Below are 22,718 nucleotides of genomic sequence, written 5' to 3' on the forward strand. Positions count from 1 at the left end.
CTCAAAATATAAAAAATTAAAGAAAACCAAAAATAGGATAATAATGATTATGAATTCTATATAATACTCATCAACTCCATCAACAGTAATGCACTGTAATCTGTGAGGATTTAGCCATTCTGCAGTGTTTCACTCTAGTTTTGTTCTCTAATGACAACAGTGCATCTGAGAAATACAGGAGGAAGCAGTAGGTTTTAAGTATAATATATCAAGCAATTCTCACAGGCTCCCAGTACCCAACGCCTTCGCTGATTGGATGATTTATGAGACTGCCTTGTAGCAGACTATTGTCTCTGCACTGGACTGTGTGGTTTCCATTTTCAACAGTTCCTAAGCTTGGTCAGCTGGCTAACTTTCTAAAATGTTCCAAACCTGTGGCCACAGTCATCTGACTTCTAACTGGATATATAACTAACACATCAATCACTTTTAATTAAGATCTTACTAATAAAATTTGAATTTCTTTCATGCCCCCCCCTCCCCCACACACACACACACAAAACTCAGATAACATCATTTTAAATTGGATGCCTATCACATGAAAAGTATCAAATTAACCCTGATGCTTTCCCCTTGGCTCATACTGTCTCCACTTCACGATAGCCCCTATGCCACTGTAATGGAGGCAGTTAACAAATAGCTTAAGACAGGGTGCTGTGTTGGAAAACAACTTCTACTTCAGTAAATTGGAATGGATGGAGAATGGGACACAGTGCTTTTCTATCTGACAGAATAGAGCTCCTACAGAGAGACTATCCCCTTGAGTATTTTACACCATTACTTTTATGAAAAATTCAAAGACAAATGATTTCATAGTCTATTTTGAGCACAGCAATGACTTAAGACTTTCTAAGCAGCTAACTCCCTGGCATAACACTGCAATGTTCCTGAGCAAACTTGTGTCTTGCCGTTCGCCTGGCCTCCCTTAACAAATACATATTTTAATCCCTGCCGACAGGTGTGATTCTGCATCTAGAAATAAGGACTGCACAGTGGTTTAACACCACGCATAAATAATTCTGCAGATGAACACACAAATGCTGGCTGTCAGTTCTGCTAGTTTTACAACTGCAGTGAAGCTGGACCTCTTAATAAATTACAAAGACTGCATTGTCTCTGAAGCCACCTATCAGGCCAAGGAGCTTTTCGAAAAACAACCAGACTTTCCTATTACATCGATCCTCCTTTGCCCAGACAATTTTCTGAGGGAAAAAAAGTTAATCATGGTTTATGATGAAAAAAAAACAAAAAAAAAAAAAACAAATTATTTTTGCAGCGGAGGTGTGATGAGGCAAGCCATGTGTTGACTCACCTTCACACTTGTCTCACACTGGACTGTTCACTACACAGTTTGTGGATTTTAAAGGGGGTGCCAGAGGATTGTGGTAATGAAATATATGACACAGGGGACAACTATTGGCAGCTTCACGGCTTTTGGAAAGTAGTGTAAGCAACATGGAGGCACCGAGTAAAACTGCATTTTTGCTTGTTTGTGCTGCAGGGAAAAATGATTCCAATAAGTGTTTAAAGAAAAACAGTTGAGATCTAACTTCATTTACATTTTCACTAGTACATATTCACTAGTACCCCAGTTTGCAAACGGTAAACAGTGAGAACATGTAATCGTTCTGTTCCTTTATAACCACAATGGCTTTGTGTAACTATAGAGATTTAGTCCCTTATAAAATTGTACTTTGTCAGGGGGGGTACTAGCCTTAGGTGAACCTGCACAGACCTGGAGTGTCTTTATAAGGCAGTAAAAGAAATTCTACTGACCATTTTAACACTGACTAAAGAGAACAGGGGAGTATATACATGGTCAAATGGCAGTGATCTAGATGGATCTGAAACAAGGTGCTCTCTTTATTTCAAATACATAAACAGTATTTGCATTATCATTAGGCATGAATATTAGATCTAAGCTCCTCACAACACTCAACAAGACTGTTTATTTCAGTTTACAAGTTATTCAATGGTACCAGCAACTCGGCCTATCTTCTGTAAGACGCGGTCTTGGTTAAATGGTAAATTATTGTCAGTAAGATGCAAGTCAAGAACCATCCTAGACCTGAATGGGAAATAAACACCTAGCTTCATAATGAAACACCGTAATAGTTACCGATTCTCTAAAATCATTCATGAAACAACATCGGTACTTAATTATGCTACAGAACTATTCTACATGCTCATAAAAAAGGTAATTGCCAAGGTAATTGTTTTGGCAACATAAGGGCCTATGCCTGGACATGCATAACCCCTATAAGACAGATCAACGAATGGTGAAGATCAATGTTCTTCCTGAACGGTGTTCAGTGTTCAGCAGAGTTTATTTAGTGGCTGAAGTCCACCTCACCTCATACTCAAAGTGGAAAAAGACTGGCTGCCAGGCAAAGCGAGGGTGTGGACAGCCTTAGCTACGCTGACTGGGCGCGACTGAAACTCTCTGCGGTACCTTCACAGTAGGCGCTGTCGTCTCGAAGCGCTCGGTAGCCATCCTTACAGCTGCAGCAGGATCCGGCCTCCAGGTTGACGCAGTCAGAGTTCTCCAGGCAGCCGTGGCCCTCGGCACAGAAATCATGGCCTGAGGAGCAGGAAGAGAGGGGGGCCCCACTCCATCACGTGCTCTCCCACTTCAGTAATCTACCCTCTGGCCTGCTCATTCCTTTCTGTTCTTTCTTCTACTCTGAAAGTGAGCTGGTCTAGCATTTACATTTGGTCTACCTAGTCTCTGGTCTGGTATTTATATCTAAAATCTCGTGTAGTCGTGAAATATGATCAAGCTGGTCTCATCTGGACTCCATTAAATATGGTCAACACACGTTCAGTTGGAATTCAGTCATTTTCATTTTTTAACAATAAAGGTGACCTAATACATTCTCAAAGAATTATCAATATATCAATACATACACACATTCATACACACATATATCCTAAATGTGTTGTGTCCAATGGAGAGCCAAAAATATCAAAGATGTTTCTGTTTCTGCTACTCTTGGTTTCATTGCTCATGTTTCCAGTGAGGTCATGTACTTTCGCAGGTACAAACACACTCTGTCAACAAGGCGAGCAAAAAAATCTAACATAAATCTGATGATTATGAAAACATTTAGCTTTAAATGTGCGCAGTAAGCATACCTTTACAGACTTTGCAGCATCTATCGGTCAGGGTTATCTGCTCGGACTCAGGGCAGCTCAGGTCAGGACAGGGTGTGCTCTCCACCCGATGCATCCTCCTGTCCTGTTCATAAAAAAAAAAAAAAAAAACAGCACAGCTTGCAAATGGGTTGCACTGCGAGCTGAGAGATGCGACAGGCACCTTGAATGCATCGATTGAATGCATTCAGCTCCTCTTCCAGGCATTCTGATGTCTCTTTCAATGGTCTGGAGAGTGTTTATGAACCAGCAAATGTGAAATGCTGTTTTATACAATGAATGTGACAATAAAACGGAAGCACTTCTCCTACACTTGGCAGAGCAGGCAGTTCTACATGAGCCAGTTAAATATTGAGCCATTCTCCTGAATGTACAATGTCAAACACGCATCAGGATGATATTGTAATCTTACAAATATCAGTTTTATACAGACATGCTGAATGAACTAAATCTAGAATCTGAGAACATAAACATCTTCTCTATGTCCCTTACGACTTCTTTCCTATAACCAAAATCAACTGTAGCTCCATGACCCCAGGAGAAATGGGCATGCCTAAAAATTGACTACACCTCCACAACATTGTCGTCGTCTTATTACATACATTATATTGCAAACATCATATAGCCGGACCATTTGGTAATCATCTGTAATGTAAGATAATTTTCTGGGTCACTTATATTATTGAAACAGTAATGATGTCTGCATGGAATGCAATGAGAAACTTGGCCTTGACTTGTCCTTATGATTGATAGTGTTGTGACTGAGGCACTTAAAATACTCCTTCGCAAAACACCACCGAAAACCATCTCACAAAACACCATCTGCTCTGCTAACAATGACTTGCACGAATGCATCCTGTCTAAAGAAAGAGCTAGAATATCCCTAGAAAGAGATTAGAGATTTGGCAGTCAGTCAACATTATAATTAGCAGTAGGTAAGACATTGTGAATTGATCCTCTTGGCAAGAGGAATGCATAGATGTGAAAAATGGGCGAGCAGTGCTTAGTGAGAGTGTCAGAGCCAGACAGTGGAGCTGGTAATCATGAGATGAATGTCAGTATTGCGCAATCATGCGCAGTCTGAATTTGTGCCAATGGGCAGAGGGTGACTGAGTGCATTCAATGAATCTGGCATTAAGCAGACAGAAGGGAACTCTACACTGAAAATTGAAAAAAGAATCCCCTTTACCACAAGAGAGACCAAAAAGCATGATATTTGAATTAAGATCATGGAATTGGCAACTTGCATTTAATCATTTAGCCAGCAATTGATTATTCTCCCTATAGTTTAAGAAGCACTTGCACTGAAAATGAAAAATTATAACTTGTAAAAGAGATCATACGCATCAAGTAGGGGGTGAAGACCTAATTTAGACCTGCCTTGCTGAAAGCAGGATTGGAATCAGTATTTAATTAACTAATATCTATTATTCAGTATGGTTTAAAAACTGCACATGAATGTAATGATTTTTTTTCCATGCAATATAATGTATTTAATGCATTGATCTGAAAGGAAGAATGAAATCACTTCCTTTCTGCTCACTCACCCTGCATTTCAGCAGTAAACACTTTCCTGTAGAGTCTCGTACGGCTTTCTTTTCACCCTCCACGTACACTCTCCCTCTGAACAAGCATACACCTGGTAACATGAACATTTAATCAGTCCACTGAGGCAGCCTGTAATTCTGAGTGCCATGGTTTTGCTTTGTCGTTTATATAAACTGACAATTAAATTACTCTATCTGTAAACTACAGATATGTCACATACTGGTATTGAGTCATTCTTTGTTTAACTTTAGATAACACATCTATGCAAGTAATGTATTCCAACAACTCGTGTGCAATATTTTTAATCAATTTCAGTGAACTTAAGTTTTGTGTGTAATTTAACCATCAATATTTGCTTAAATATTATTCAAAGTGCAAAGAATACAGGCCTAAATGTCATGTAAAACTAACCAAAAGCAAAAGTGGAGTACAGAATAAAAGGTTGACTTCAAAGAAAACTGAATAAAATAGCAACAACTACTATCATCAATGACTCATTTCTGTATGAAATGGAAGACTGAGAAAATATAGCACTTATCAAAGATGTCTGCAGGGGAATGTTTGCTTCTTGAGGGGAATGATCGACACATCTTCCAAACCAAGGTTTAACTTCAAGGCATAACAGTCATATTTTGTGTTTCATCTCAGTGCATCAATTTTGGGGCAGGTCCACAGGTTGGTATGGAGGCTACTGACAGACTCCTGACTCAGTGGGGGTAATCTTATCAAGCAACATGATGAAGATCCTACTAACACGGGTGATCACACAGAAGAGAAAACCTTATGTGTTGGCAGTGCGGACTGTGTTGTAGAAGACACCATTGACTATTTAGGAATGTAGCTTTGGTCTGACACATCCAAAATCACCCATTGGTGCGGAAAGTCTATAACGCGACACATGCATTGCTTTAATAGTCTCCCCACTCCAAAACCCAGAGTGTGACCACTGTCATTAACTGCATGTTTGTCATAGCCACAAAGTTACTTCAAAAGAAAGAAGCTCTGAATTTGAGCAAGCATGTATACAAGATTTATGTAAGTTGAAGACAGTTAAATTACAAAGCGCCAAACCCCCCGGAAGTCACGTGGCCGCTGACTATCACATACTTCTTTAATAAACAAAGCCTGACTGACTGAACTGATTCCTTAAAATGAAAACGTGTGTGTTAGCATATTCGGGAGACCTGGGACATGAGGGCTGGGCAGCTGTGTGAGGGGGAGTCAGGGCGGTGTCAGTGCGGAGACAGGAAGCGGGGAGCTGCACTCACTCTGGCATATTTTGCAGCATGCTCCTTCCATGTAGGCGGGAGCGGAGTCTGGGGGGCAGCGAAGAGGGGGACAGGAAACGGTCTCACAATGCACAGTCCCGTTCTGAGAGAAAACACACAGAGATCACGCTACAGGCAGGCCCGAGCACTGTTAGACATATCTGCCCCACAGATACAAACAGTACCCAGAGAGGCTTTTTACGGCACTCCATGGAGTGGTTCAGAAAACATTTCCAGACCCTTCTGAACACATCTCAGATAGAGGCTTCAGCAACATGCAGTATCAGAAACCAGTCTCTGATGATAAGAAAGTCCCCCTGAAATGTCATTGTGATATATTCTGTAGATTGCAGGGAAACAGTTCAAAGATCCTCATCTCATCTGACCCAGCCCTTAACTACAATCTTAGTCAACTGCCTTGTTGAAGTCCTCGATTGTGAAGATCGGAGCAAATAAGATGCCCTTACACATCACAGGTAATCAGACTCCTAATAACAGGGTCAAAAGATTGGTATAAAGAGGGCTTACAATTTTCTCTATGACTTGAAACTCTACCGAAAGCTACTCTTACCGCCATTATGAATAAAGTGCAACTTTAAGGTAAGTACTTCTTCAGTCTTATAGACCCACTCTTAAGAGTACCCTTAGATCGATACTCTAAGATACTCTTATAAAAGCACTCTTAATAATACTCCAGGCATACATCATAAGATGAATCTTATGAATATGGGCCCTGAAATACAGATCCATGACATGTTAAAAAGAACAGATGTGCACTAATAGGAACTGTGGCAACACTGTGGATTTAAGTGCTGACTGAGACAGTCAGCAGTGTGGATTGTTGCCCCCTTCCTCTATTCCCATTCTGTAGCCTCACGATCCAGCCGACTGATGGATAATCAAGGATGAGGGGTGACGACAAAGAGGGGGCTGACACAAAAAAAGGGCAGCGAGCAAAACAAAATATCCCGTCCCTATACAGATGACCTACCGTGCAAGTGCAGTTCCTGCAGCCATCTGTCCACGACTCGCCCTCCCTGTACACCTCCCCCTTCATGCTGCAGGTCCTCTCACAATAGCATCTGTCCAGGCCATTCATTTTCTCCTCTGCCCTGGACAGCTACAAACCCACATTAGAAAACAAAGACTGAGGAGGTGATCAATACCTGCATTAACACTGCAATCATCCACTGCTGAAGCGCCATGCAGGCTACCATTAAAGCTACTGCTCCATATTGAGAACTATCCTACACTAGCAAAACTGTTCTCTTTTGTAAGGTATGGTTATGATCTTATCTACATGGTTTGATGTTGCACAAAATGTCCACTGATCAAGTAATACATTAAATTATACCTTGCTGGATGTTTTGGCTAAGATGTCCTGCAATTCCATTATCTTTTGGACAAGTCCATGAAAGTCATTGCAAGTAGGGCAAGCTGAAAAAAGAGCATAATACATACATGTATCATAAGGTGACACATGACAAACCAATAACAATATCTGGAAATATCAGCTCACACACAGATTGAAGCAGTTTAATTGATGTAAGTTAAATACCTGTTATTCTAAAAATGGTATTTAAGCTCTCCTTCATGAATATCATGACTATACAAAGTGTTTGAACACAAGTAAAAATGATCAATTGGTTTTCAGGCCATACGTTTGAGTAACTGAAAGTTCCATGCCATCTCTAAATGACAGAATTGAATCTGGTCAAATTATATAAACTTACTGCGGTTCAGGTCTGGGCATTGGGTTATAAATCCTTGAGGCATAACAAGCAACTGAACATCCTGCATTATCCCCTGTGGACACAAACAGTAAAGTGCAAATGTAATGCCTTTTCAAATAAACTTACTCTCAATCCATTATAGGGTAACCCTGAGACAGCTGATAGCCTTAATCATAACCATTGATGGAACACAAAGCCACTACCTGCAATAGCAGAGAAGTCTAAAGCGAGGAATGATACAAAAGCCTCCGTCTGTATTCACAAAGATATAAATGATAGCTAGCTAACAACAAAGCATTTTAGCTTCCAAAAAGGCTGAGCACAAATAACTCTACCTGTGTGAACTATCTAGTAAGCCATTTGTAAAAACTGATATGCTAGTGTTCATGTAAAGCTAAAAAGGTCTGTTTATGTTCACAAATTTTATCTTGACCATGCTAATAGATTGTTGACGAATTTGAATGACCCTCTCTCTTTCCCTGCCAATGGTAACACTGATCCAATAACTGGTACATGGTACTGTTCATGTAAAGTAGCTAGTAAGCTGGCACCTGTTGGAAAAAGCAGTTAGAGATGTCAGTATCATGATGCAAAAGGTCTGTCCTCTACTCGCTATATTCAAGAATAAGTAATATTTTATCTCAAACACTTTAGTTCATTTCAAGCTCACAGATTAGTGCTATGCATAAGATGGCTGTGAAAATATATTTTCAACTCCTACAAGGCATGTGTGAGTCACTATCTGTCAGATTCAGTTCCTAACCTATCTTTTTCAAATCACCAGAGGGCTACACAAGTCGGTATTAACCTATTATGGAATATCTTCTACCTACTTGTGGGGTTTGTATGAGATGGAAGCTATACATTTCAACAGTAAATGCAGAATTTTGGAGTGGTCATTCAGGGCTCATGTGTTAAGTGACAATTTTCCTTGCGAAATATTCCAAAACAATAATATGACATCAAATAAACCGCATATGAATGAGGCATGAATCAGTTTACAATTCTATTTTACCATTCCACTTTGCCAAACGTGACATTTATTCAGTCCATTGTTTTACAGTAATACATACATTCATTCTGTATCCATGGAGACCTTTCACTTCATGCAGACATTATTCTAATGAAAAAGAATGAGGACAGCTCAAGAGAAATGGTTTTCAAAAGATGCTGCCAGTTCAATATCACATGCATACCAAAAATGAAATGTCACAGAAATGTAAGGAAATGCACTCAGATACAGGCATCAAGGCATCATCATCAGGCAGATCATCGGCCATCATCTGCAGCTTAGAACCAAAACTTTGTTCACACTGAAAACTGGTCTGAACCATATCTTCCAATGTGTAGTTAATAAAGGAATGTTTGAGACAGTGAAAAAAAAGTAAAAGTCTTTGGGATCAGTGTTAATCAATCATTGTCTATTTCAGTTTTATCCTGTGTAAAGCATGTATGTAAGAAATCAAGAATTATGAAACATAAACTGTTGTTTTCTGACTGTTTTCTTGTTTTTTTTTCGACAAGAAATGAAACGACTGAATTTTTCCATTTTTTTTTCCACTTAATGTCTAGAATGACGACATCCTAATGGTCTGTCGCCTAGGATAAGCTCATCTACCACATAAAGAGGAGTCATCTCAACTAATGAAACCCACAATAAACAAGCTCAGTTTACACTGGTTCTACAACATATAGGCCAATGCTACTCTGTGTGGGGATAAAAATGACCTCTGTGCTTTTCTCTGTAAAAGTGTTTACAAACAAAAGCACAGCAGTCCCCATACATCTTTAAGTGGAATAGTAACCCCGTAAGTATGTACTCTCATTTACAACTTTAGATGACTAGAGTAGTCAATTCTATTCATCCTCTATTCATAAAAATACACTACTCAGTTATCGAGGAACTGCTCTCTCAATTCCTTTGAGTCATATTCAATTTGCACTTTTCCCCACGATCTCTTTCCGATTTCTTCCTCTCAAATGATTCAGGAATGTAAGCACAGCTGCAACCTGAAAGTGTGTGTCGGGACAGGGGGGAGCTCACTCCCAGATGTATCTGTGTTTCTCAGTGCATTGACTGTTTCATGCCTTGACTATTCAAGAAAATATCATGTTAATGAGCATCTGAAAGAAAAGGGAGTATTTGTAAAACTCAAGTAACAGACACAGACAGCACCAAGTCAACTTTGCACATTAAAAGCAGAACAGTCAATCAAAAAAAAAACATAAAAAACAACTCAGAACTATTTACAATACAAGAGATTTCCCAAAATCCCCACGACAGTTGGCATTCAGTTTTTACACTCTTGATGTACGGCACGGAAGTGTGCGAAATTTACATTTACATTCATTCATTTTTCAGCAATTCTTCTCCAGAGTATCTTAGAAGAAGTGCATTCAACAGGGTTAGGCAATTAGCCTCACAAATACTGAATCGCTTTAGCGGTATCCTTGAAATATAGTGCCACTGTGGGAAACACTGTTACAACAAGAGTAAGTGCTGTCATTGCCACATAACCTTAAACTACGAATGCCAATTTCCAGCCATCAGGCTTGGATCGCCATAAGTTTATAGCACCACAATGCATTTACCACTGAGCTTATGCCACTGTAAAAGCTTTAATGCCACTGGGCTTTTTTCTATGCTTAAATCACCATGTGATTGTTTGATGCCTGACTTCTCGAGCTTATTACAGTGTTCTGAGGGTCATGCTGGGTTCAGAGTTTGGAGAGCCCAGAGGTAGTCTGGATAGGTGGGTCCTGAGTTGGTGTCAGAAAATGGACAGCTATCCCGAGCCTTGTAGGGAGCACTTTCCATTGCTTGGGGTCATTGACAGAGAAAGGACAGGGACAAGATGAATGAAACTCCAGGAAGGGATCACTAAGTGAGTGGAGTGATCTGACAGGTGTATGCAGTTTTTCTTCCTGCTCAACTGGTGCGAAAAAGAGTTTTGAATTTTATCCAAGCCATAAGAGGTAAACAGTGTACAGTGATGAGGAGAGGTGCGATAGCACAGTAGTTTGGTTGGCTGTAGATCAGTCGAGCAGGTGCATTATGAATCAACCTGAGAAGTCTAATGGCACTTCCTGGGAGACCATCCAGCTGAGAGTTGCAGTAGTCCAGTTTTGAGAGCACCATAGCTTGAAATGTGCTTGGTTTCACTTAAGTTAACAGCCACTGCTTAATCTTTTTGTAACCCTAGGGGTGTGACTTTCATATTGAATCCCTTATACAAAATGCAAATACAGTACATTAGATATACTTTGCTTCAAGTACTGGGCAACTGGGTCATATTATACCCTATACAGGCAATGTTAAATGTACTTCAGTATTGAGTCATTCAAGGTGTTGGTGCATTTCACATCAAGTTTTGAACACCAGGGTAACGAGTAAAACTTCCAGCTAGCACCTAATTTCGTCAACATAAATTGTAGTACATTTTGTGTAACATGAATACATTGGCACTGGTGAAATGAACAGAGGAAGCACCAAGTGGCACTGAAACCACAGAAATGTGCTCATCAAGCAGCTGTCACCTTTGATTGCTTTACTGAAAGGCTGCAAATGTAATATCCCCATGTTCTGTAAGGAACACAGAGAAAGCTACTTCCTTTCCACATTGTACCTGCTATGTAATTTGTTTGCAAATCCACCTCTACAAGAGAGGGCTGGTAACAGAGTACCTGTGAATTTTGGTTTCTCCTTAGCACCATTATTTGTATTCTGAGGACAAGCTCATGCACATTCAACTGCTGTGGGTATGTGCGATATGTGATTTGTCCAAAACTGCTCTGAAGAGTACCCTCCTACTTTTTATTATTTCTGTGCGATTTCGCGTGCCAATCTCTGAAACAGTTTCTGTCCGGGATCATACACAGCGGAACCTCACAAGCATCACACTTCCAAATGGTTTTCTTCTTCTCCTCTGTGCACAAGACACAATACCTCCTTCCAAAGGTGGCCTTGAGGGAGGCGTCAACAACTAAACCTTCGGTGAGGCACACAGGAAGGCAGGCCTTCTTCTTCTCAGCTTTTGCAGGCTTGACTTTAACCGGTGCCGGTGCCTCTGGCACGACAGGTGGAGGTGGCTCCTTGTGCCCAATGTCAACCAGCTGCTGACAAAGCTCCTCTCTGAAGATTTTCTGAGAGAAGGGTTTGGCGCACTGCAAAGCTGCCAGCTCCTTATGGAGCAGGAAGGCATTCACTACAGCTATGTCCACAAAGTGGTAAAAAAGAGTCTTGTACCATTTCCTGGTCTTCTGTGCGACATTATAGTATTTTATCAAGGCATCCGATAGGTCCACTCCCCCCATATAGCGATTATATGCCTTCACTGCTGCAGGGACTGGAACAGCGCGTACCGTCCAAGTCCCATCTGGGTTCGGCACCCGCCTCTGGACGACATCTCCCTTGTACACTGTGTGAATGGACGTACACATAGCAACTTCCCGTGTATCCTTCCACTTGATGTACAGCAGCTCTCTGTCCCGAATCCACCTCATTTCTCCCCGTTTTGCATTTTTGGGGAGGCAGTTGACTTTAGTGCGGGGGAAGCCCAGCCTATTCTCCCGCATGGTTCCACACGCGCCAATCTTCTGACTATACAGATCCCGAAAGAGAGCAGTGCTTGTGTAAAAATTATCTACGTAGACATGGTACCCTGTTCCGAGCTGAGAAACGTCCATCAGGTTAACGACCGAATTATAGCTGAGCCCCTTCCCTGTATTTGAGTAGTTTTTCCCTTGGTAGATGGTGAAGTCACAGGTGTAACCATTGCTGGCATCAGCTAGAACAAAAAGCTTGAAGCCCCACTTTATAGGTTTTTCCTTCATGTGTTGCTTCATCATGACTCTCGCCTTCGATCGTACCATGCGCTCGTCGACTGACACGTTTTGGCGAGGGTGATAAAAGGCTTTGCAGGCTATGACTACAGAATCCAACAGCGGTCTCAGACAGAAGAGACGGTCATACTCAGGGGTTCCCCTCTTCTTCTTGTTTTCATCGTCTTGCTCCGGGTCACTCATGTGGAGGCTCCACAAGATTGACTCGAAGCGTCTCCTCGTCATCACCGTGCGACAAAACGGGATGCTGTAAAGTCTGTGGGCGCCCCAATAATCTTTCAAAATGTTCACTTTCAAGAGGCCCATGAAGATGACCAGCCCAAGGAAATGATAAAACTCTGTAACGGTCAACGGAACCCAAGGGTTCTTCTTCCCCTGAGCTCTTCGCTTTTCTGCGTTTTTGTTGGTGTTTGCACACAGGGTGAGCACAACAGACTGATCGAAATACAGCTGAAACAGGTCCAGCGGGGAGTATTTCTTGGAGGTGTCCAGCTGCACGCCGGGTTTTCTCGCCGGACAGAAGCGAAACATGTGAGGTTCTTCGTCGGGATCCGTGACATTATTCCACGCGACCTCCGCCGGTCGAGGCGTTTTGCGTGCGTTTGAGGTTCTCCTCCGGTGCTGCACGGGTGATGCAGAACCTCGTGAGGGTGTGGAGGGGGGCCCTGAGAAGGGTCTCTTCATTTTCACCGGAGTGACAGCTGGGCTTGTTCCAGCACTACGAGCTGAGGCGTGCACTTCCGTGTTCTCGCTGAGGAAAAACGTTTATTATAAAATTGGTGAATAACAATTACAATGACTACACAATAATTTATAAAAATTGACACATACACAAAACTGAGGAAAGGAATGAAATAAGCAATCACCATTATCCAGGATGGTGTGTAATGTCTGATATTCACACAATTTAGAATACCAAGAAAAAATTACATATGCATATTTTTGTGCCAAAAGGCAAACTAATTTATGGGCATTCAAATACTGGAGTGATCTCAAGATTGCTGACCCATGTGTTAACAGAGGACAGTGCTGTACATAACAGCATTATCTCACTGGCTGACCTTCACTGCATTTAGTTATTCATTCACAAAAGTTGGTGCCAGCCATTTCCCCCATTCAGCAGCCTTCCATTCAAAAAAATTTTGACAGAATGTGGCAAAGGCACTACAAAAACTATAAAACTCCAATTCTGTTCCAGCTGGGCAGAGTTCATGAGCAGATCTTTAAAGGGGAATTTCACCGACAACATTGCTAGTGGATGTACTTTCTTACATTCAGAACAGTTGGAATATTTTTTTTTTCATGTAACAAACTCAGCACTTTCATGATGAGGCAAGTCAGTGGAGCTGTTTACACTTACTGATACTCCCTCTCTGGCACATTATTCTGATGAGAGAGACAATGCTTTTTTGGAAAGCAAAAAAACTCAGAAAGTCTCTGAAGAATCACATACTTGCATAGCAGAATCCATTTAGAGGAAAAAATATGTGTTTTTCCCATGACCAAGTCTTTACATTACATTACATTATTGGCATTTAGCAGACACTCTTTACCCAGAGCAGTTATAATTTTTTACAAAGTTATGCATTTATACAGATGTATATTTACTGGGGCAATTCTGCCTAAGGGTACAGCAACAGCGGCAAACCAAACCGGCAACCTTTTGGTTACAAGTCCTCCTCCTTACCACTATGCTACACTGCTACCCACAAAAAAACCGGATTTCAGACATCAAACTTTATTTCTCTGAGGGTCTGAGATAGATCATGGTGAGACTATGCTCTAAATGAAAATGTTCTGTTCTGGGCCATTTTTTTTAACTCAAATCACCCAAAGTATTGAAACAGCAGAGATCTTAGTGTAGAGTAAGGTGGGCGTTCCCAGCATCAAAGGTTGTAGCATCACACGTGCTCACAGCCGGTATTTTGCTAGCATACCTATGCAAGAGTACAATGCAACAGCACAAAGCCCACCATCTTCACTGGTGTGCTGGATAATTTTCTGTTTTAACTGGCTACAATAGCTAGTTGTTAGTCAGGGAGACATAGTCGTGTAAGATTAACCAGCTATTAATGGTGCCACACACATGCAAGTATGTCTGCATGTGGTGTATTCAAGAAAGCAGTGTAATATACACATTTGACACCAAAAGTTAGCTACTTCTCTTGTTCTCCATATTCCTTTATTATTGTATTTATTTACTACCCAAAAAGCACATTCAAACAAAATGTCATTCATCACAGTAATGTGCAGAAAGGGTGTCTTTCCAATAAATAAAGTAGCTCCAATGATACACTTCATTTTTGGACTACAGCAATGGATTTATCAGATGACAAAAAAACATGTATCAACAGTACTAAAAGCAAGAAGGAAAATACCTTTGTTTGATATTTAGGTGGGATTTTTCTTTAAGTGCCCCTCCCCCTTCCAATCTATACATTAGATTCTATTGAGACGGTACAGCAGATTCAAAATAACGTAACAACACGATAATACCCTAACCTTAAAAACACCATGACGTCTGGCTCCCTAAAATAACAAAATTATAAGTAGTATAAGCAGTAATATTATTTTCCACTGCCACTACTTCTACTATTACTAACAATCATAATAACAACAATAACAATGACCATGACAACAATGCCACCATCAATGCCATTATTATAATCCCAGCTATTGCACTTCTGCTGTATCTGTGGTACTTACAGGTCCAGTTGCGGATCCAACCCATCCTCATATACCGCTTCAATGCAAGAATCGTCGGTTTCTAAATCAGTTGGTTGGTATTCACTCTCCTGGTCACTCTCGCTTTCGCTGGACTCCACATAGTTGATGTTTTTCTTTATTCGGTGAGATCTTCTCCCGGTTTTTTCCATATTGCATAGGTGAAAAAATGGAAAAACTCCAAATATACGGATTTGAAGGGTTTGTTTGGACCCTTGGGCTGTCTCTTCGATTTCTTTTGAGGCATGCGTGTAGCACACATTACTTTTTGTAGGTAAGAGCGAGAGCATGCACAGGCGCCAGGAAAGACATAAAGATCATGCGCGCGATTGTCGTTCCACCGCCCTCTGCTGCGCCAAAGACAAGCCAGGATTAGACTTCCAGTTAAATGCAGCTGACCATGCCTCATCAAAAATGTTGCATGTTGTATGTTTTCTCATAAAAAAGTCCAGAAATGCTTTCATCAAAAAGTGCCTTACCTATATATTTCACTTTTGTCACAATGAGGTTAATGGCTCGCCAAGCATTAGAGGTTTAGACACTCAAGGACAACAATTCACCGATGTGTGGGAGATGGCTTGGAAATTCCAAGGTTAAACATTAGCATTAGCGTTGCAGCAAATGGACAGATGGCAATGTCCACGAAAATGCAGGTTATTTCTTCCAAGTCTGACATTTCATCTGGTTTATACAGATTGCTTTGGCCAGCAATAACAAAAAAATATCAATTAACATGTTTTTCCAAGAAGCATACATGGCTTTAGTGGCGTGGTGGCTACATTACAATAATTTAAAAATTTGTTTACCTATTTGCTAGTTAATTGAGGCCAATTTATATGGATGTGTGGCTGATTTGATTTCATTTTGCTAACAATTTATTATCGCTTGCCACACCGTCAAAACGTGGTTTTCTTCTGTGTTGTTCATTATAGCGCAACCATTTAATGTTCAAATTAAATCCATTACACTTAGTAGCCAGCTTGCTATATATCTAGTAAAACTGCAATGTATATAGCTCTCTCCATGGATTACATGTAGAGCTACATAAGCACGCTTCAGTCTGATTTGAAAATATTGTTCAGCGCAGACTTGAAAATTAATGAAATGGCAGTGGTCTAAGCTAACGATCAACGCACGCAACGCAAAAAAATAAAGGTCATGAGATTCCGCTAATGCTCAGATCCCATTTTGAGTAAAGCGTATCAAAAGAGAAGAAACCCGTCTATCGTGCATTGCGGTCAATTCTATTCGAGATGCACAATGAGTACTGCATCTTAGCAGTCACCTAATGAAAAGACTATAACAGCATGGCTCAAACACCGCGAGGAGATTTTCAATGGATCATGGTGTGCCATACCTAATTAATAAAATACATTTCTCTTCATACATCTTAATTCAAACAAATTTGTATAACACATTTAAAATAGCACACACCTTAAAACACTACATCTATTAATGTTTCTTACCTTCTCATGCATATCAAACAGAAAATCATTACTTATTTTATAGTCTTACAGATAACGTGGTATTGAGCAGGTGCACCTACTTTAGCTAGTTAGAGGTAATGTTACTGACTGAGAACAGATAAATTCATTCTTTACTCAAAGTACTTCTCTGGGATTTCCTGTGCAGTATCCTGTTAGGCCTGTAAATATAGAATAGGCCTAGTTGGATTTTGGATTTACATGTGTTGCCAAAGTGGTGTTTGCATGCTAAAAAACATTAAACATTTGAATATTAACGGACTGGAGGAACTTCACAAAACAGTTCGTCAGTGAACTGGACTCTCATAGAGAAGTTTGGTTCAGTAAAAAATAAACATCCTAAATATAATGAAGTGAATATATTAATTTCATAATGACTTTATTCCTGTGGAGACCTCATCACATGCTTGGACAGGTCCATCCAATTTCCAAGGAAACTGTGGAAACTTTGTTTCGGTGTAACATCTCTGATATAATAGCTCTCAAAATTTGGGTACTTTGAGAAAAATTAATGACCATCAGTGAAAGGCATTGAATACAGAGAGAATTCTGCACTACTAACACATGCAAGTGTGTATGAACACAGAGCCATACATAGTATGGATAATCAACACAGTCTTTACTGCTTTAGTGCCTTTTAATCAGATATCAGGTTGTTCAGAATGTCCAAATTTGCAGGAATGTATGGCAGGAAAACCCATCCAGTTAATCTACCGATTTAATTCCACAAATAGGAAAAAATGAATCAATTCATTTTTTGATCAACTGCACACAATATGATACAATTTCCTATATTTTTCTAGTGCCTATTCACTGTCTCAGTCTCAATGAAACAGCATCTGATAAGTTAAACGTCCAGAAATTTCATTTTTCATTCCTACTCTGTAGGACTGCCAATACTTGAAGACACATGAGAGCCAAAACTTTTTCCAAATTTCATGGAAAACTACACTGGTGGTAAAATCTTACAGCACTCTGACATGCTTCTGACATGACAGTTCACCACACAGCAGCATGATGATGTTCGAAAACTCTATTAATATTTCATGGTTTTTCAAAATTCCAAAATGGTTCCATGATTGTCTGCATTATCTACTGAGTAAGCTGGATTTTAAACTGGAAGAACATTTTTTTTCTTTCTTATTTTAGCATGGCTATGCTATTTCTTAGTACTTCAGCACAGTTGGTAGCAGTCCCTGTGTATCTAAATTCACCTGCATGTGTAGGTATATTTTCCATTTAGTGGAACACTTCTAATCAATACCAGAATAGCCGCGTATTCCAGGATTCATCATCCATCTGTCAGTGAATTTTCTCCCCCTTTCCAAGAGCCAGACACCTCTGTCCAGCAGCTACAATAGGTCAGAGCAGTGCAGGGGCAAAGGACAACAACAATAAGGTTCTTAATTCTGCTGAAATCTACCCACTGTCCGGAGAGATGTGAACTGTCGCCATCTAAGACGAGGTGAACTTTCTCTGCAAGTGGCACTGCAGAGCTAACAAAATGTAGAAATTTAAAGCTATAGGGGCTGAGAAGGACTGTGTCTTGTATGAAGCAGTCTATTTCCACCTTGTTCCTGGTTTATGTTCACCACGCCTACTTGCCCTAACAACCACAACAATACATGTTGAGCTGTAACATCCACCATGGCATTCAAACATGTATATTTAATGGAAACTAATAAGAACCAAGACAGCTGATGTGTGTGCTTTACCTGTGTGAGCTAGCAAACTACAAAGTCTAATATTGTGGGCTATTACAATGAAAATATAATTCCATATCTGAATCTTAGGGAGATGATTCACAAGACTGCTACAACATGAATTTGCAGAAGCAACTTTTCCCACTTATCACCAAAAGCCCAAATGACTCCTCAGTAACACCTGCTGGGGAGAGACGATGAACCCTTAGTCATGAATGTGCTTTGGTGGTTCTGAAAGTATGGTGCAGAACAAACACCCCCTTTTTTCCTTGCAGATCTTACACTTCTCCCCTCATTAATTTCATCAGATGCCTTTAGAACATCAGTGAGCACACCCCTGTATGTAACCCTCATACTGTAATCCGACAAATACTGAACAATCTACCTGTTTATGTTGTACAGGATCAATTATAGCAGGTGTTACGACTGAACCAATATCAGGACTCAAGGGGTCTGACTTCCAAATGAAACCAACACTGATAAACAACCTTCCTGCAAAACAGCTTGTTGATACACCACAATTTCCTACAAAAGGACATTTCAGTGAATTTATAATAAATAGACTGCGTGAAGTGTGGAAAACATCAACAGTAACAAATGCATAGCCATTTAAAATGCAGACATAGGAACAGGGGTAGATGGTGCTTTTGCACTTTGAATTGTCAGGCCTCTAAACAATTGTAATATTTCTTTCTGATGCATTTTGAAAGGATACCTGCCATTTCTTTTTTTTTCCCTCAAATAAACCCCTTTTCAAACCCTTTTTTTCTTAAATAAACCCTTTTTCAACATCAAAGTGCCAGAAACAAGAATTATCACATTGCACTTAACATTGGTAGAGTAATTACTGTATCTAGCTATACCTAGTTTGGTAGAACATATTTATTCAGCTGTAGGCAAAAACCAAATAAAGATCATAACATGTTGTCTCACAACGATAGCTAATATAGAAGCGGTTGTGATCAACATGGGGGCATGGACTTGCAGTGCTCTTCATTTCCCCCTAGTGGCCATGTCAAAACTTGCCAGATCATACTGAGCTGAGGGACAGCAACCACAATGCAAACAGAGCTCCATCTGTTCATCTCCATGACAACTGAATGTATATACCTGATGCTGTGAAATATTAGGCAGACAGTACCACTGAGGTACATTTTGTACAGAGCCAAGCTACAGGCCTCCTGTGAATATGCAAATCAGTTTGATTTTATAAGCAAACATGTTTCAGTACATGAACATTCTCTGAAGCAACATTACAGAGAGCGGTCCATGCTGAGGCCTGGCTGATGCTACTCAGGGACTGGGAGCTGAGAATGCAGTGGAGAATGTGGAAAAGCTCAGGTTTTTACATCAGCTAATTAGTGCAGAAATTTTACAACCTGAGGTGACAGGTAGAGAGTCTTACTGTCACTCATAGTCTTCCAAATACATGGTATAAATGTGTTAAAATGGTACTGTTTCCTCATTACTCATCTTTACAGTCCACTGCCTCACCCACAGCAAAGAGCGCAGGAGACATGAAGGTGATGTCAATGTAAAGCAAAGCCTCAGGAGGACAATGACATCCTTTTACCCCACAAACACTGAGCATGAAGTGATTTCCTTGCGCCGTTTACTCTGATGGTTAAGGAGAAACTAGACTCATTCCAAGACTGCTGATGACTTGTCTTGAAAGTGACTATTTAGTGAAAATGGTAACTATCAGATAGGATAATATGTAATAAGATCTTAATTATCAAGATCTCACTGGAGATCGCATTAATACTGCAAAAATGTCAGACACTTAAGATCAGTGTTTTTTCTACATATCCCACCTCAACTGGTCTACAATAAAATTTTATTCTTGGTCAGGATATTCAAATACTGCATGGTTACATGGCTGAACTCCAAGCATATTTCAGCTCCTACCTTAAAGAAGCCATGCGCGCCGTTTCTTTGTCCAAGCCAAAAGGATGCCTCTCTGGGTATATCCATGCTCGGTGTCTCCACCACTCTTTCATAAATCCTACAGGGACATAACACAATCCGGTTGATGGACAATATCCGTGCACTCAAATGTGACCCCGTTCCCGCAGCTCCCTCGGGGGAACGTACCTGTTGCAGTCCACGTGCAGCAGGATGTGGGAGGCACTCAAGGCGACGGACACCTTGTGCCACTGGTTGTCTGCCAGGGTGTAGGGAAAGATCTCGCTGTGCGGCTGCTGGCTCCGGGTGCGGTAGTGCAGCCGGATCTCATTGCGCTGACCGCTGCTCTCCAGCTCCAGAAATCTGGGGAGAGAGCCAGGACATGAAGCTGGATCTCCGAAAAAGACTTCAGTAACAGTAGCAGCAGCTGGAGCGGCAATGTGGTAGTGCTGGCAGCACAATGGACTCCTGGGGACTCATTTATCAACCATGAGTACACACACATTTCATCCTTAACTGTGAGGATCATTTTTTACTCATAAAATGTAATCTACCAAAAAAGGGTTTTCTGATGTGTTAGAGCAGCGTTTCCCAACCCTGCTCCTGAGGGCACACCGTCCTGCATATCTTCTATCTATCCCTGCTCTACCTACCTGACTGAACTCATCAGTGGCACTTTTGATTAGCTGAGCACACCTGATTTAGTCAAGCAGGAAGGATACATAGAAGATATGCAGGACAGTGTGCCTCCAGGAGCAGGGTTGGGAAACACGGTGTTAGAGGATCTTGTGGCTCAGTAACAGTACTACAGGGGAGAAGCATGGCATCTGTATTATTGCATATTGACAGTAATGTGAATGTCCAAGCACTGAATTTGCAGTGATAATTTAAGAGACCAAGAATTGAAATAAGGTCCTTAAAATGAAATATGTTGATTACCAACTATCTTGTAATGTAATCAATGTGCACTCAAAAACTGCTTCTCTACAAATATGACTTGGACTTTGAAATCAGCTCATCGTAGTGCAGCATTTAAGCAAAAGAGTCTTCAAGTCTTTTAGTATTTTTTTGGAAGAATGGCTACCAGTCACCAGGAGAAATGAGGTTAAGTCTCTTCAATAACGTAGCCCCTTCATTAAGAAGACCAGCTTGCCACATTCATGCTATTCCCCCTTAAACAGAGGCTATCAATCCTTGGCTTTATGGCCATAGGCACAGTTTGGGGACATAACAGAAATACGAGAAACCTATGCCACCAGAGGACACAAGGAGAGATGGCCCACCGCCAGAGGAGCCACTTGCACAGCCTCCAAATGACATTATAAGGCATCTGAGAGACATAATAGATACAATTTGGCTAAATAATACATTAGATTTGTTATTCCTTCATAAAGAATCATAATCCCTCATATTTCCAATTGACTGTGTTGAAGAAATAACACAGTGCCACCTCTGTCCTTTATTTTCAGCATGTTAGACAATTTACAAGAGCCTCCACAGTGACATTCACGGCTGTGCGAGTCTGTCTAAACTCAGCTCATTTCATACATTGGTACTACCTTCACAGCTCTACCATTTTGCTTCCAAGCAGCATTTTACCTCTGAACATCTTTCAGATCTGAACATTTTTATTTTGAACTCAAACTCCACCTTTAAAATCTCAATCTTAATCTTAATCTGAGACACATTTTTTTTCTTGAACTTCACTGAGGCCACTGTATTACACATTATTCCTAAAGGGATATGATCACCATATAAAGCAGTTGGGGTGTTTTTTTACACAAAATCAAACACCCCTGCATGAACCAGAGAATGTGGAGCACTTGGGAATTATCAGTAAGATAATCTAAATGCATGGAGACATGTTTCATATGCAGGATCTATCAATTATGCAAGCACACATTGTACTCTTAAATGCATTACAGACATTAATAAATGTGCCCGCTGAACCCATCATTGTGCATTTACGTCTTGCATGATGCCGCTCCCTTTAGCAGCATATGAACAAGGGAATTTACTTGGATTGTTCCAGAAAGAATCATGGCCAGGTGTACTAATCTCCTGCCATTGTGCATTAGTTTACTCTGATATTTTGATTGAGTAATTGATTATTACCATTGACAAATGCAACATTCTCACATTTGTCTGCCCATGTTTTGCCAATGGTTTCCATTTCTACAATTTTTGGCATGAGAGGTGACTGATGAAATGCATAACTATATAAGTACATATATGAAAGTCTAAAAGTTAACCCAACCCCTGTGAAGGCTATTTTGGCCAGAACTCACCATTAGTGTCTTATTTTCCTAGTTTTTTAGTTGCTACTTCTGAGGACCCTCGTCTCCTGTGAGTTAGGCT

The 22,718-nt window shown here is 40.5% G+C and overlaps 1 protein-coding gene across 1 annotated transcript in view; it reads right to left on the reverse strand.

Annotated features, from left to right (window-relative positions):
* Positions 1–22,718, reverse strand: part of LOC118770547 (protein kinase C-binding protein NELL2-like) — a 67,541-nt gene that overhangs the window by 34,264 nt on the left and 10,559 nt on the right. The window contains exons 4-12 of the mRNA XM_036518287.1: positions 20,550–20,723; positions 20,364–20,460; positions 7,703–7,775; positions 7,324–7,406; positions 6,961–7,089; positions 5,970–6,072; positions 4,701–4,792; positions 3,136–3,238; positions 2,453–2,581 (exon numbers count right to left, since the gene is read on the reverse strand). Of these exons, the coding sequence (XP_036374180.1) occupies positions 2,453–2,581; positions 3,136–3,238; positions 4,701–4,792; positions 5,970–6,072; positions 6,961–7,089; positions 7,324–7,406; positions 7,703–7,775; positions 20,364–20,460; positions 20,550–20,723 (983 nt within the window). The remainder of the gene's footprint in view (positions 1–2,452; positions 2,582–3,135; positions 3,239–4,700; positions 4,793–5,969; positions 6,073–6,960; positions 7,090–7,323; positions 7,407–7,702; positions 7,776–20,363; positions 20,461–20,549; positions 20,724–22,718) is intronic.

Source organism: Megalops cyprinoides, chromosome 23 (genome assembly GCF_013368585.1).
Source record: "Megalops cyprinoides isolate fMegCyp1 chromosome 23, fMegCyp1.pri, whole genome shotgun sequence".
NCBI lineage: Eukaryota > Metazoa > Chordata > Actinopteri > Elopiformes > Megalopidae > Megalops > Megalops cyprinoides.